Raw genomic sequence first — 15,761 nt, 5'->3', positions numbered from 1 at the left:
GTGCAATTCCAAATCACTCCCCGTATTATGCAGGGCAGTGAATCAGTGTAATCCAGGTGATGCTTGCAGTAGCCAACTGGCAGGGAGAATCACCTACAACTGCAACCCATTACAACACAGGACTCCAATGGGGCACAGCCAATCTGCAGCAAGCCCCGCCCTCTATGTTTCTTCACCTGCAGGGCTTTGATCCGACTCCCTTTGCCTCCCTCGCATTAAAAACATTTATGTATCATATTAGTCGAGGGAGAGGGAGGTGCAGAGAAAAGGCTATATTAGCATACAGCAAAAGGCATACCCGCGGGCTGTGTCTGTCTACCACTGAACACTTATCACAGGCAGGGGGTGAATCGAAGCCTCTTTGTGCATTTACAACTAAGAATGTGCTGCTCTTCAAAATGGAGACAAGCAAAAACAGCGTGGGGAAAGAAGAAAGACAAGCTGGGTTCCCTGATCTTGTGACATGTATCTATCAGAGGTGACACGACGTCTAAAAACCGTCTAATCCAAACAAGTGGTTTTGTCATCGGGGTGTGTGTCAGGAAGTTTCAAAAATGATTTCTCAGATTGATGTATGCAAAAGAAAACACAAGTGAAAATGGAGCAATAACGCTTGACATTTATTGCATCTCCAATCAAGTCAGGAGCTACAGCACGAGGAAGGGCTCAAAAGAAACAGGAAATGAAATGAAAAATGTAGAAATCATGGTTGATCACAGCCCCGATGGCGTGCGACAATCACAATGCCTCGAGTCACTTCTGGCACCCTGTTGACCCACATTTCTCTGCAATTTCGGCACAATGACAGCCTGCGGGCCGCAGTAAGTGGACTGGCAGTCCCTGGCTGCTGTCAATCTGGCTCCCACGGCACTTCCTCTAATTAACTTGATTAGGAAAAACAGCACTGGTGATCTCAGGCTGACTTAAATACTCCAGCTCCACGACTGTTTGTGAGTCCAATCACTGCAGCCGGCAGAGATGCTAATCAAATAAACATGCAAATGATAAAATATTCGGCACAGAGTCTTGACACCTAAGGTGACTGATTTTCCTTTCCTGCTTTGCAGAGCTCTTTGTCAATGACAATGTGTCTGCCGCTGAGTGATTTTGTGTTAACCTCCGGAGGCGACAGGCAACACATTTCAAGCAACTCTCTCGCACTTCCATGAGTTTTTCTGTGCTCGCAATCATGCACTCACACTCAAACACACACACGGCTGCATGCACATGAAATGACAAAAGAGCTGTGGATAAAGAATTTCTGTCCGCAAAACTAGCTCTTTCATTTGTTCACTCCTACTTTGCCTGCCAACGTGTTCCTCTCAAACTGTGTGTGTTTCAGTGGTTTTACAGAATTATCCTCGTCTATGCTCTCAAAAGCCACACTTTGCTTGTATTTCTTTTTTATGAACAGCCTAACTACCAATTTAGAAACTCTCCACTTCCTATTCTACTACTACCAGACGTGAGGCCAGTACATCAACAGGCTCCAGGGAGTTGTGGTGAGCCACCTCACACCCCTGTTTCCACTGATTCAAAGCACTACTGAGTATGCACTGAAATAGCTCGACTTAAAGGGGCTGCAGGAAAAAACCATCTGGGCAGGAACAAAGCAGTGATATAACTTGGGCCAAGACAAAAAAAAGTTTTAATTAAACACTTTAATTATAAAAGAAGTCTCTAATATTGAGTAAACAGATTTTTAAGGCTCATAATTATTTTGAAAAACTTTTCACTCCTCAGTGGAAGTCTATGTGAGGCTTTCAGAATAACTTTTACAACAGCCTTTTTAAAGGCATCCCATAGTTGCTTTTTTTTCCGTAATTTATTTAGAAAAGTTTTCCTTTTCTTTTTACAACACACAAAAAAAAGGAGAAATACACTCAACAGAGTATAATGCAATAAGACAAACTGTCAGCTCACAGAAAAACTGCACATATGCCTGTCAGTCTGCACTATGGCTGAAATGTCCCCAATTGGATGGTGCATCAGAAATAGATTCCATGAAACCAGGACCAAGAGAAGTCGAGGAAGGGCCAAGATGAAAGTTAGAAATCTGAGCACTAAGATACAGGACAGTCTGATACAATCAGTTCCCAAAGTTACATCTCTCCCTTCTAAGAAACTTGGGGTGGGCATTGGACTGGGTATGCCCAATGTATTCAAGGTACAGACGAGAAACCATGTCATTTAGCCATTTTTTTAAAGCACGAAGAGGAAACTGATGTCCACTCTCTCAGGATAACCCTTTTTGCTATGACCACACCAAACATAACAGCTTGTTGTATGCTGGGGGAATATTCAAAGAGTAGCTGGAGCAACCCAATATTGCAGGGAGACTGCAAAACTGTTAATGGCCTAAAATGCTGGACTGATGATGGCGCTAAAAAAACTGACCAATAAGTTGTATGGAAAACAAAATAGACTAAAAAAAAAAGCAAGAAAGAACAAAAGCCTGTGAAAACATCAGGGTGCCAATGTACCTCCAATGCTTGTTCCTCTAAATATATATCTGCAACAATGTCCAATGCTGCACATGCTCTTCCTTGTTTAGTGTGTGCTGGTGCCCTGCTGTGCTGACATCATATGGGAAGGAAGAGGAAAAACAGGACTTTGATGCTTTGGCCTAAAAATACGCTTGTGTGTTCCATGCTGTGAAACGTCCAATTGAAACCATCTGCATGGAATTACAGTCAATTATGAATTAATCGCAGCAGATATTTCTTGCATATTATTCAGATTCTGCATGATGGCAGGTTCTTTTGTCTTGTGAGGTTAAAATGATGTTTTAATCAGTTTGTGTGTGTGGGTATTGGAGAACAGCAACATGGTACTTTAAGAGCTCTATATTGAAGTCAGCTATGAAAATTCCAGTGTAATCATCATGATAGCAAACATGATGAGAATAAAGTCCAGAGTAAAGAAAACAGAACTGACAATACTAATAGTGGATTTGTGACTGGCTGTGTGATCTCATCTCCTTCTGTGATGATGACAAACATCATTTCTTCCTCACATGTCACAGGGCTCTCATATTCTATCGCAAAATCCAAGGCTGCAGACCAATTCACCCTCCTTCCCAGCAGCCAGCTCTGATTCACTTCCAGAAAATCCTTCACAGTTATGCTCACATGTTCTTGGACGTCTAGAAGATTTGTGACTCCACCTGGACGTAAGTTAATCAACTAAATGCCACGTGGTGTCTCAATCTCTAAAGTGATGAGCTTAAGATATCAATCAAATTGTTCTGGGGAGGACAGCAGTTAGGACATTATGGACATGTGGGTTCTTTGCATGACCGTTTCTTTGTGGAGGCAAGCACCGACATGGGAGGGGTGACATTAGGCGCCGTCACCCACATGAAACAAGATTTACGACAGTGCCAGACCAGGAGCATTTCATTCGTTTGACAGCTGGCAGGGGCGATCGATCACCCAGCCCCAACGCACCACTCAGCCAATGAAACGGGGATGGAGATCATTATTTATCAAATAATGATAATCTAATAGATCAAACTCTTCCTTTTCAGATGCATGGAGCTTTGTCTAAAGCCTTGAATCAGTGTGAGTGGACCACGATCACACAGCGGTCATTGTGCAGGCTTCTTTTGACACTGCCAGTCACTGCCAGAGCAAAAGCAGAGAAGAGCACAATGGGAGTGTGTGTCTCATACTGTATACAGTGTGTGTTCCTGTCGCGTGATCAGTGCGGGCTATTGATCGATCTCAGACAAGGCAGCCTTTTTGGAATACAGAAACACACACACAAACACACAAACACGCACACACACACTGCATGCAGCCCTTGGGTGTGTGTAAGGCTTATGTGTATCTTAAGTCTTTGGGGCGGTGCTATTACACAGAGAGGGACCTCTACATAATCCGGACTCAGTCCTACTAACACACTGGCAGTAACACTGAAAGGACATGAGGGACAGAAAGGGAAGACAGAAAGACAGAAAGAAGGTTCTAACATGTGCATGGACACACACACACACACACAAACACAAACACACACACACTCCTTGCATGCATATCATCTGTCTGACTAAACCAACAGTCTCTGTGGGCACCTACGCTCGCCTCTTTTGATGTTTAATTAAAACTGAATCGGGGAGGGCGTTTGTGGCGCTCTGTTTTGAAAAATATGCAAATGTCAATAAAAATGCATTAAAGAAACATACTACCAGTTGCTGACGGCTGCGATGCGCAGGGGAAGAGAGGAAGGATGAAGAGAGAGAGAAAGAAAGTAAAATAACTAAACAAATGAGGGAGGGGGACTAGGGTGGGGGGTTGGTACTGAGACACCATTTGCCAGAAATAATGAAACAGAGCAAAACACATAAGAGCTCGCACTGCCATTAATTTATGCACAGCTCACACGGCCGAATAATGCTAATGAGTGCTGCTTGCCTCCCGATGCTGACAACTGGAGATAACTTTGGTATTCAGCTCCACCCAAATGCCTGGGGGATGGACAGATCTCTCTCGTTTTTATCGGCCTCTGTCACAACAGCAATGAAAATGTGGACAGCAACTCTGGACAAAATAATACAATGTGTCTGCTGTGCGGATTTGTTGATTGAGGCAGTGTGACACTGAGCAGCATGAGCAGTTTGCTCTGGCTTTATTGTGCATGCTGGGTTACCGGGTTACGACGGGAAACAACAAAGATGCTTTTGATTCAGCAGGAGATTCACATAAAATGAGGCATTCACATCACCTTCAGGAATCACTAGAGAGGCATTTGGCCCTAAAACCAAAACTGTTTATGCCATGCCTTATAGTATACATGTAGAACAAATACAGATTTTTGCTCATGGATCAAATAAGGAAGTAGACCTGAGTCAAAAGGTGACACAGATCACAGCACAGATCAGTGTCAAAAATGGGTTGTTAAGATACTGGTGGAGGGGGGAGTGAGCCAGATTAAAGTCATCTTTAAAAAATATGTACATGTTTAAGGGCATTCTTTAAAAAAATAAACTTTGACAGGAAAAAACAATCAATATTAAAAAAAAACAATCACCCTCAGAAAATATGCTGGGATGGAAAATGCATATGATTTGGATGAATCTGATATTTACTGTGAAACTGTCACAAGAAATTCTGACAACTTTTTTTTTTTTTTTTTTTTTTTACATTTTATCATTTCTGTCAAATTGACACATTTGCATTAGTGTAGTAGGTCTGCATCATATCAGTATCATGATATAAGACTAAACATTGTCTTAGATTTTGGATATTGTCATACTGTAGGTGTTGTCTTCTCCTGGTTGTAAAGGCTGCATCACAGTAAAATGATGTTATTATTTGAACTTACCAGATTGTTCTAGCTGTTCTATTATTTGCCTTCACCCAATTAGTCATTATACCCACATTACTGATGAGTATTAAAAAAAAATATCACCTTGAAAACACCAGTAGTCAGCCCTACAATATCATTGCTACATCAGGGATAGTGGATAGCGTGGCATTTAGGCAAGACGTTTGTCAAGCTGCAGACCACTGTTCAAGACCTGCAAACCAAGCAACAAACTGTGTCCTCCAGTGGCATTTTAGCCACCAAATGAGGTTTGTTTTAGCAACCAATTGCTGTATTTCCACCAGGGATAGTGGCATGAAAACCAGTTGTCTTTTACTGAGACATTGCTTTTTTACAGCGGGGATTGTGCCCCCAAAACTGGGTATTTCAAGCCGAAACATGATCTTTCCTAACCATAAGCAAGTGGTTTTTGTGCCATAACCTAACCACATGTAACCACAGTGTTGTTGAAACATAAAATTTCAATGTATCCGCTACATAAGAATGTACAAATATAACATATTTGCAGAAATGTAAAATGCAACCATTTATTCTGGCAAGTGGGAAGCGCAGTTACAGGTGGTCCAAGATTTCAACAAAATTTTAAGTTAAGTTAAGTTATAGCAAAGCTGATTTCGACTTACTCTAAACCTAAAAAGATCACATATAAGGAATTTCAAAAGATTCCATTGAATGCAGTCGAACTCTGACCCTAGTGTAGCTTTTATCCTCAGAAATTCTTTAAAAAAAAACCCAGAGCTTTGTGCATTCATCGGGTAGTTGCGAGCTTTGATGAGATGATGGAGAGAGAGGGATTGCTCGGGAGGCAGTGAGGTCAGGAGCTGACGTGCACTACTGCATGCAGAAAGAGAGGAGTCAGAGGTGAGCAGTGGTTAGGCAGGTAGGAACAGGAGAGGCTGTTTTTTTAGTTAAACAGGAAATAGAACAGAGAGCAGGGAGAGAGGAAGACTTCTCCAACCTCATGGATCACATCTTTGCAGGAGGATAAACACAAGGAGAGGACATTAATGACACAAAGAGACAGAAGGAGTGAGAAGAAAAAGACAGTGGTACAAGACCCCTCCTGTTAGGTCCTTTTGGAGCGAGGGGAAGGGCTTCACCTCCCAGAGTCCACCTGATGAGGTCAACCACTGGGTGACCCCATTTCCCATTTGCAGCCAGACAGCCAGGAAGACGACCACATGGACAAAGACAGACAGACAGACTGACTGACGCACTGAAACAAGAAAGAATAGCTTTTTTTTATACAAGAAAGAGCAACACACAAGACAAAGAGACAAAGACAGAGGAGAGGAAAAAAAAACGACAAAAGCCACCGAAGTGGAAGACTGGCAGTAGTGACGGAGTAGAAGACAGAGAGCAGATGAAAGAAACATGAAGGTGGCGTTTCATTTTGGTTGCGTGTTTGAGATGGAGGGATGAAGCGTGTCAGGGATGAGGAGATGGATGGGAGGTGAACGAGTGGAGAAGTGAAGGCACGGCTTTTTATAAGAAAGGCACACAAGTCCTGTCGGTTTGAGTTACCCTGACCCCCCCTTCAGAGAGCATCACCAAACCATTTCAGACACTTTTCAGCAAAGTTCAAAGTACATACAGTTAGCCTAGAAGATAGAGAGGGAAAAACACATTGAATATGCAATAAAATTAGCAGAGAGAGACAGAGAAGGCTTGAGAGGAAACAGCATTAGTCCCTGTAAAAGCTTCTCTTTCCCATCCTCCTGCTCCACTCACCACAGGGCCCTTGGTGCTTGATGGAGATGAGGGTCCTGCTCAGACACTCCGCCTTGCGTCTCATGCAGTCATTGGTGTAGGTGCGGCCGTCCTTGCCGCACACGGGCTTGTAAGTGCCGTCGCACTCGATGGGATCGCAGGAGCAGCGGGCATTCAGCTGTTCCACCAGACACACAGCGTTGAAGAGACATTCCTCCTGACAGTCCTCTGGAAGAAGGAGATAGGGGGGAAAGGAATGAATCTAGCATCTGTGAATTGTCTATACCTCCTTGGGAATATTTCAAGGTAACCTAAGCCAAACTCTTCAGATTTTTCCTTTAATTTGTCACCCATCTGTATAAACACTGATAAGGTTATTTTTTCTAACTGCCAATTTTGCAACAGTGTGAAAGACTGATCACCATAGAGGAAAGCCAAAGACAACGGAAGTACTCAGCAAGCGTAGAAAAACAACATTTCAAGCTAGCTAAAGTGTTAAACTGATTGTTCTTCCTGCTGCGTGACACCACAGGTCCAACCGTGGGGGAATAAATCAGTTTTCATCCAAACAAGTAATTACATGTCAGGGTGGACCGATGCCACTGGTAGCGCGTGTAAAAGCTGTTCTTTCGACAGCAGAGGTTGAGCCTTTTTCAGGAAGACAGGAATTGTTTTAACTACTTACAAGAAATGATTACCGGTACATTGCATGCACATTACAGGTTAATTAGTGTGGTATTAAAACAATCAATAGTCATTCTAAGAAGAATCTAAACCGATCAGCCTAAACATTTCAAATAAAAGCAGGTAAAGTGAATAACACTGATTATCTTGTTATAGTGCAATGTTCTGTGGGGAAACCTCTGGTCATGGCATTCATGTGGATGCCTTTTGACACACACCACCCACCCAAACACTGTTTAAGACCATGTACCCCCTCTTCATGAAAATGGCACTCCCCAATGGCAAGAACTGCCCAGGAATGGCCTGAGAAAGAGAGAGAGTTCAAAGCATCAACCTGGCCTTCAAATTTTTCCAGATCCCAATTTTGTCAAGCATTCGTGGGATGTGCTGGTACCCCAGAGGTACCCCAGATCCACAGTAGGGCCTCCTTGGATCAGACTTGGCTTTGAACTATCTAGGCATGAACACAGGTGTCCTGTTGGGTCTGGCACTGGGGTGTTGATGACAGATCCTTGGAGTCCTGTGGGTTGTCAGGAGAGGTACCGGCATGTCCCACTGATGTTTGATCAGACTGGGATCTGGGAGGACAGATTGATGCTTTGAGCTCTTTGTCACATTCCTCGGGCCATTCCTGAGCAGCTTTTGCTGTGTAGCATGGCACACTGTCCTGCTGGGGGGTGGGGGGGGGTGCACTGCCATCGGGGAGGGCCATTGCCACGAAAGGGTGTCCCCGCCTACAACAATTTTTGGGTGGGTGGTGCCTGTCAAGTGACATCCACATGAATGCCAGGACCCAAGGCTTCCCAGTAAAACAGTGTATTGTAATGAGATGATCAATGTTAATCACTTCACCCACCAGTGGTTTTAATGTTGTTGTTGATCTGTGTAAGGGACTATTCACTTCTATAATACACAAAATTATAAATCAATTCAATTACATTTAAATAAGAGTAAAAATGTAAGATTGCACAAATTAATTTAAATCCAATACAAGCCAAACAGATCAGCCACCAGACTGCAGTAGGAGTGGGGAAAAAAATCAGTATAGGAATATGTGTTGTTACTTCCTCTTGCGATACGTTATGGATGCACTGTGGTGCCTAATATCAATATTTATATTAAAGCATGTATGCACTCTAAATGGATTACCCTGCCAATTCGACTTACCAGAGTCACTACTTCATGAGTCCTTGTGGTGGCGCTTAGCAAATGAATGGTGGTAAAGTGAATGGAAGTTAACTAACTGTGGTGAAAAAGACACTCACAAGGGGAAAACGGCAAACAGAGCGGACAGCAGAGAACAACAAATCAGAGAGGGACTGTCATCATTTAAGTGTCTGGGCCACTGTCCCTTGAAAGTAAAGTACATATGCAACACAATTAACATGCACAGCCACCTGATTTGTCATCATCCTAATTGCATCATGGAGAAAATGTTTAACACTACCACCACTGGCAGTCAGCCTACAATGTGTGTGTTAAAAGGCACTAAACTAAAACTCTATGCACTTTTCTGTACATTGTTTCATCTCAGTTGTCCAATTCTGTTAAAACTGACACTACAATGTTGTGAATACACACATAATTCCTGTTTTGTTTCCTTCTTAGGGCTATTTTTTCTTCGTCAGTTACACATAAACATAATGAATCATGGACAAGTATCAAGTATCGTACAATCGCCTTATTGTGATACCATCGTTATTATGATAGTATTATATTGTGAGTTACTCTGTAATTCCCACCCCTAGATTGCAGGCAGGCTGATACAAAGCTAGTCACACTAAAAAGAGTACCTTTATAGAGTGCTGCAGAGATTACATTTTTTTTGTAGGCTGACACAGAAATCAGTATCACCTTGGCTGCCTTGTCAAAAAGCCAATGCAATTTTTCCATTGAATTTTGAAAAATAACCTCTGTGGCAAACACACATTTATGATACCAACACATTTTGTTCAGCAAGATAATCTTCACAAACACACACCACTGACATGATTTTTGAAGCCTAAATGCAATCGCCTTAAGTAAAAAGCTAACATTAGGCTTTAAACAAACTACAACACAGTCACATGACCTCAACGTCGCCGCCACAACAAAGCTGTACAGCTGTGATCAGGGTTATGATGCTCTGTAGTCTCATTAAGCCACTTGTTAGAATCTGCCATTTTAAGACACATAAAAGCCTCAAAAATCACAAGTTGGGTATTTGCTGACATTTCATGTTGTTAAACCAAACGTTTAAGTCTTTTGAGCTTGTATTAACCACAGACCAAATTACAAATGTGAATGAATAAATTATACCATTGGTGCTTGGGAAAAAAAGCACCTAATTTGTTTGCTTCATTTTTAGAAAAGTATCAGTCATGTTTTGTGGTGAACTTGAGGTGAATTCTTTGAAGCTGGGAGAGTAATTCACTATTGTGGCAGAAATGATTGCTCTTACCACATGAGATTGGATCATGAAAAAGTGAAAATATTAGATTTTATTGAAATACATTACTTTAGTAGGGTCAGGAAGATATCATTTCTATTTCCATTCAGAAAGGTGCTTTTTTTTCTTACGTTCCCTGTGACTTTTATTAATATCCAAGTCAAAAATCCCCCACTTAATAACACTGTGATTGGCTGCTGTTACGTTTTTTGGTGATGTAACCCTTGACAACTGACTGGAGCTCAGGCTTGCCATGCTCCCATCTAACTTTAATGATAAAAGTTCCCCAGTAACTTTAATAAAATTATGGAACTCATACTCAAGAATTTTATTTTAGGGTCAAGCTAAAGTCTAAACCATTATATTCATTACATTTTGACTCACTAAGCAGAAATCTACTACGGAAATTAGGAAAAAAGAAAGAAACACTGGTAATGTAAAATGGCAAATTTGCCATTGAAGTGAGAAAATCCAATTTGAAGCAGGCCTCTGTTCTGCAGGCGCTCGCCAGGCTTCGAATTTATTTCATTCCTGATCAGTGGATCAAATTTGTACAGCAATTCAATTCCGTCTTCGTCTTTCTTTAAAAGCCTGTCATGCCACACTTAATTACATCGCTGCTGTATCTGAGTGAGAGGGCTACAAGGATGTGCAATGTCATGGTTACAAGTCGAAATGGCCATTTTCATTAGATACCAATTTGTAATTTGCTTAAGGATATGATTTCATGGATCTCTGTTTCAAATTGAATTATTCTTTCATTTGAAAAACGCACAGCAGAAAAGGAAAAAAAGGCGTTCATCCACTTGCTCACACACACATATATCTGTGCGCACACGCAGACACACACACACACACACACTGACACGCAAACACAAACTCATAACGCTACTCAGACCGGGATTTGTGCAATTTTAAGCCCTCACAGTCCTCCATCAGGCTGTCAAGCTGAGCGAACGGGAGAAGCAGGGTGTGTCAAAGAAGTGTGTATCAGCCTTCATTGTTGACTGTACCAAAGGGCGTCATGCAGTGATCTATTCTTGTCTTTGGTGTTGTCAGGGGTCTCAGTACATGGGTGGGGGTCTCCGCACATCACTGCTGTAAGCCAACACGACTGTGGCTCTTGCGAGGCCCCTGCCGACAACACAGCGGGAAAATTGGATTTCCTCCGATGGCTATCAGACGTACAGTAAAAGCTGACAGCTCTTTGTTGACTAAGGCTTAAAGCCCCTGTTCTAATAGCACAGATAACAGCCCTGGAGGCTCTTATCAGGCTGGAAGAGGCTACTGCTAGCATGGATACAGTACAGACCCCGAGACCTCAGAGTCATTTATCTCTGTACCATTATTTACTAAAGCACAGTTACAGGGTTTGATCCTAAAGCTAGCTCACCTACAGCTGTTCAAATTTTAGAATGGAAGCATGTGAACTATGTGAATGCTTGCATATATGGCAAGGTGATGCAGATGTTTCATGACTGTTTTGCTTTGTTTAACCCTTTAAAACCATCCTGACTATTTCTGTTGAGCTGACCCTTGTGATGAGAATGTTTTACATTGTTAGAGTGCCAGTGCTTTGTACTAATATGAAGGTAATTGGTGTGTTCTCTCCTGAGCACTGTACCTGGATTATTTTTACAGCAGGGCATTCTTTTTGAAAATGACTATAAAGTCTCATCTTTCACTACATATCAACATATAAAACATTTTTATTTAGCTTTTCACTACCCGTCCATGAACATTCAACAGTGCTGCAGGTGGAACAGTGGGTTATAAAAAAATGAATCAAGGACAATTATGGGCTGTATAATGTTATGGCAAGTATTAAGCTGGTTGTGGCCACAGCAAAGAAAAGTCACAGCTACAACAACAAGGGAAAGTCCGGAAAAAACCACAAGAAGGACATCATCAAGGAGCTGTTGTGGGGCATAGGAATAAAAAGTGCGTACTTTCCCCTATTTCCTTTAATATTTACCCACCAGCAAACTAGGAGGTTTTTCTTAAGCTGCTCATAATAGCATAGTTTTTAAATCCAATATGTTCTGTGTGTTATGTGTCATTTTTAATTATTTGTGAGTCGCAGCAAGGACAAATCCCCACTGAATGTTGCATTCACTGAAATTACTTACTTTCTTTCTCACCCTTAAGTTTTTAGCAAAGGTTTGGGACTTGAGTCACATGACTTGTCCTTTGACTTCATTCATACATTAATGAATTTTTTAATGAATATTTGCATAAATCTAGATATTGAGAAGTTACGTTTTGTTTTTGAAACCTGATTAGTGGATTTCTAGTGCAATGTGTGCAAACCTGGCTAGTCCAGAAGTAAGAAACTCTGGATTCAAGGATTATGTTGTCGAGGATGGCAGTGTGAATAGAACAGCGGTATGCAAGGTTCACAGCTCAAAAATTAATGACATGAGCATCACACATCCAACTTAATCCGTCACTACAAAACCCACAAAGCAAGGTACAGGAATGAGTCCATTTAGGTAATTTTTAGCTAGAAAGCCAACATTCACCTCACTTGTGATTTGCTTGACCTGATCAATGATTTGACTTGTCGTGCTTGACTTATAGCAGTGGCTCAACTTGACTTGCTTGACTCTCACCACAGTACCTTTTTAGTGCCTGCTATTGGCAAGGGAGCTCACCCTATCTGCGCTTACCTAGCCTTCTGCATCGTCCCGCGTGGATCTTCCTGAGCTTGATGCCTTTCTGCATGCCAGTTGCTGTCATGGCGCACTCGCTGGCGTAGGTCTGGCCGTCGCTGGCACACAGAGGCTCATTACCTGGGGGGCACGACTCTGGCAGGCCAAAGATGAGGGGCTGGCGGGTGAGAGCCTCCACCCGGCACATGGTGCTCAGACTGTTCTCACTGTCTTTACATGGGTCTGTGGAGACACAACCTCTTTCATGAATATGTACCACAGTACAGCAGTAGAACAATTTTGTTGTGAGATAACGTTTAAAAATCTGTTTATGTTAATTAGACCCTGGGGGACTGAACAAGAAAGCTTTAATCAAAAACATCTTTGTCCATCTTTTGGTCCTCTGTGGAAAAATAAACAACAATACCTTGGCAAAAGAAAAACACACATTCAAATACAACAAGATACCATGTGTCCTGGCTTAATTGCCTCAAAACTGGCAACTGTTAAATTCCTTCCAAAGTTCAAAGTTCCGGTGAGCTTGTTTTTAAATTGCAGTAAACAACAATCATGTAATGTTTTTTTAGGCAAAATAATCATCTCAGAATAGGCTGAATGCATTAAGCTTTGTTTGTCGAGTAAATTAAGAGAGAAGAGAAGAGAAGAGAAGAGAAGAGAAGAGAAGAGAAGAGAAGAGAAGAGAAGAGAAAGGAGAAGACTATGAAAGGAAAGAGGAGACATGATCCTCCATCACTGCTGCTCCACAGATATTATCAGTGGCCCAGCAGCTGAGAGCAGCTTAGAGTGGGACCTTGGATGTGAAGGGGGAGACAAGGAAATGGATGAAGAGACGGTCCGTTTGATTTGCTCCCTGGCACCTCCCTTCTTCCAGGGGAGCGTTGGTCTGGCACGCTCGGCCGTATCAGTCCGTGATCATAATGGAATTGGTTTGTGGATGTGTGGGACGGGGGGTGTTACTCCTTGAAACAGGAGCCCGAGCTTTATCCTGTCCGCCACGCTTTCAGCATGTGGGAAGACAAAGGATTTATGTAGCACCGTGACATATCAAATCACTGCCAAGCTGCCGGCGAGTCATTCAAAACACACCGAGGATGAAACACCCTATCATCAGGAAAGGAGTATGGAGGAAGAGAAAGAGAATGAAAATAAGGGGAAATGGTTTCCAAAGACCTCTGGCAGGGATACAAAGAGTGACAATGCATGAACATAAAAAGGGACAGAGTGCTTTGGCTACGGAGGGCTGGGAGGCGGAGTGACCACGGCAAGCTCTGGCCAGGCCTCAGATTGTTTTCTATCAGCACAATGCAAAGGCTTGCAGAGACTAGCAACCAAGCAAACAGGGGGTTTATCGTAATGCATGCAGCGTCTCTGCATAACACAGTGCTTCACCCGCCAGCCAGACCATTATCTGAGAGAAAGACCATTACCTCCCATTAACTGAGAAGAACAGCTTCCAGGATCCATGCTTTCCTCTAGCTGAGCAAGGAGGGTAATTACAAAAAGAATGGCCTGTTTGCTGCAAAAACTAGCAGCGTGGATAAATCAGCTGCATTTGTCTGGCTAGGGCTAGCAACTTGAAATAGCCAAGGCTTTAGATGAAATGGCTGTACGAAGATTTAGAGGACCATCAGTGCCGACTGGTCCCCTGAGCCCTGGCCCTCCCCAGGGAGGACGGGGCAACTCAGGTCATTTTGGCCGTCTCAGGCTGGATTTATATGACCAACCTTCCGCTGGCGGACCTGCACATCCATCTCTCTTTCCCCGCCACCCTGCTCTGTCTCCCCGAGGCTCCCGCTGCTAAGAGACAGAGCTTGTGTCTGCTTTTCTTTCCCTCCATCTGGCTCAAAACAAACAAAATAAACCTCAAAGTTGAGCGCCTTGGGAGTAAACAACTATCGCCTGATGATAACAAGGATGAGCGAAAAAGCCGGGCCTGACGAAAACGACAGCTCTGAAGACCTACTTAGAGAAAACAACAATTCGCACCGCAGGAGTACCTGTGTGAAGCAAAGCAACCTGAATGAAAAATGAGAATTAGCAGAGGCGCGCCGTAAGTAAGTGGAGTATGTGAAGGAAGAACAACAAAAGCCAGAGGTAGTAAACAGAGCAGGGAGAAGAAAAGAGAGGAGCAGAGACTGCAGAGAGAAACAAAAGTAGTCATTCGAGTCATTTATCAAGCTAAATGTCAAAAATGAGCTGATTCCACCATCTCAAATGTGAGTTTTCAGCTTTTCCCTTGCTTATGTCATTGTAAATCTAATATATCATCAAACACATTAAGACGGTATCTTGGGCTGTGATGCCCACTTTTCATCTTTTTTCTGGACACTAAATACACTAAATGAATAATAAAAGAATCCTGATGTGTAAACACGAGGAGAGAGAGCTCACCGCAGTGCCCCTGGTATTGCATTCGTATGTTCTTCTGGTTCTTGCAGGCGTGCTGATGGAGCTCACACTCATTGCGGTAGTCCTTTCCGTCACTGCCACAGACTGTCTGCACGGGCTTGCCCTCGCAGTCGAGGGGGCACATGCATTTAGCTGACAAGCCATCTGAGGACTGTACGCAGGTGCTCCCGTAGCTGCAGGTCACCTCAGTGCAAGGGTCCTTCAAAGCTGTAGGCAGGGACACACATGAAAACAAGGTTTAGTTAAAAGCAAGTGGCAAGTGCCAAAAACTGCAGTTCCTCAAACAGCCACTTGAGGCTGGCTCAAAGGTCGAGTCAATCCCCACTGACCACCATGTTAAAATGCCCAACTTTACAACAGAAACCAACAAGTTTTAAACATTTCCCCCTTCATGACAACTGTACAGGGGATTTATATAACTCATCCGTTTGGTTGCTTTGAGTGACTAAAAGTTGCTACCACGACAAGTTAGTTTCTGTAACTTTGGCATAACCCCAGATTCGCAAGGTATAGGAAAAGCCGTAGCTGCCGCT

The 15,761-nt window shown here is 42.8% G+C and overlaps 1 protein-coding gene across 2 annotated transcripts in view; it reads right to left on the bottom strand.

Annotated features, from left to right (window-relative positions):
- Window positions 1–15,761, bottom strand: part of agrn (agrin) — a 302,452-nt gene that overhangs the window by 82,160 nt on the left and 204,531 nt on the right. For both annotated transcript variants that reach the window (XM_049581026.1, XM_049581027.1), the window contains 3 exons: window positions 15,211–15,435; window positions 12,817–13,041; window positions 7,057–7,263 (listed from right to left, as the gene is read on the bottom strand). In XM_049581026.1, coding sequence (XP_049436983.1) covers window positions 7,057–7,263; window positions 12,817–13,041; window positions 15,211–15,435 — 657 coding nt within the window. The remainder of the gene's footprint in view (window positions 1–7,056; window positions 7,264–12,816; window positions 13,042–15,210; window positions 15,436–15,761) is intronic.

This window comes from Epinephelus fuscoguttatus, linkage group LG7, assembly GCF_011397635.1.
Source record: "Epinephelus fuscoguttatus linkage group LG7, E.fuscoguttatus.final_Chr_v1".
Classification (NCBI taxonomy): Eukaryota; Metazoa; Chordata; class Actinopteri; order Perciformes; family Serranidae; genus Epinephelus; species Epinephelus fuscoguttatus.
Note: the sequence above shows the minus strand (reverse complement) of the source record. Positions and strands in the feature narration are given on the sequence as shown.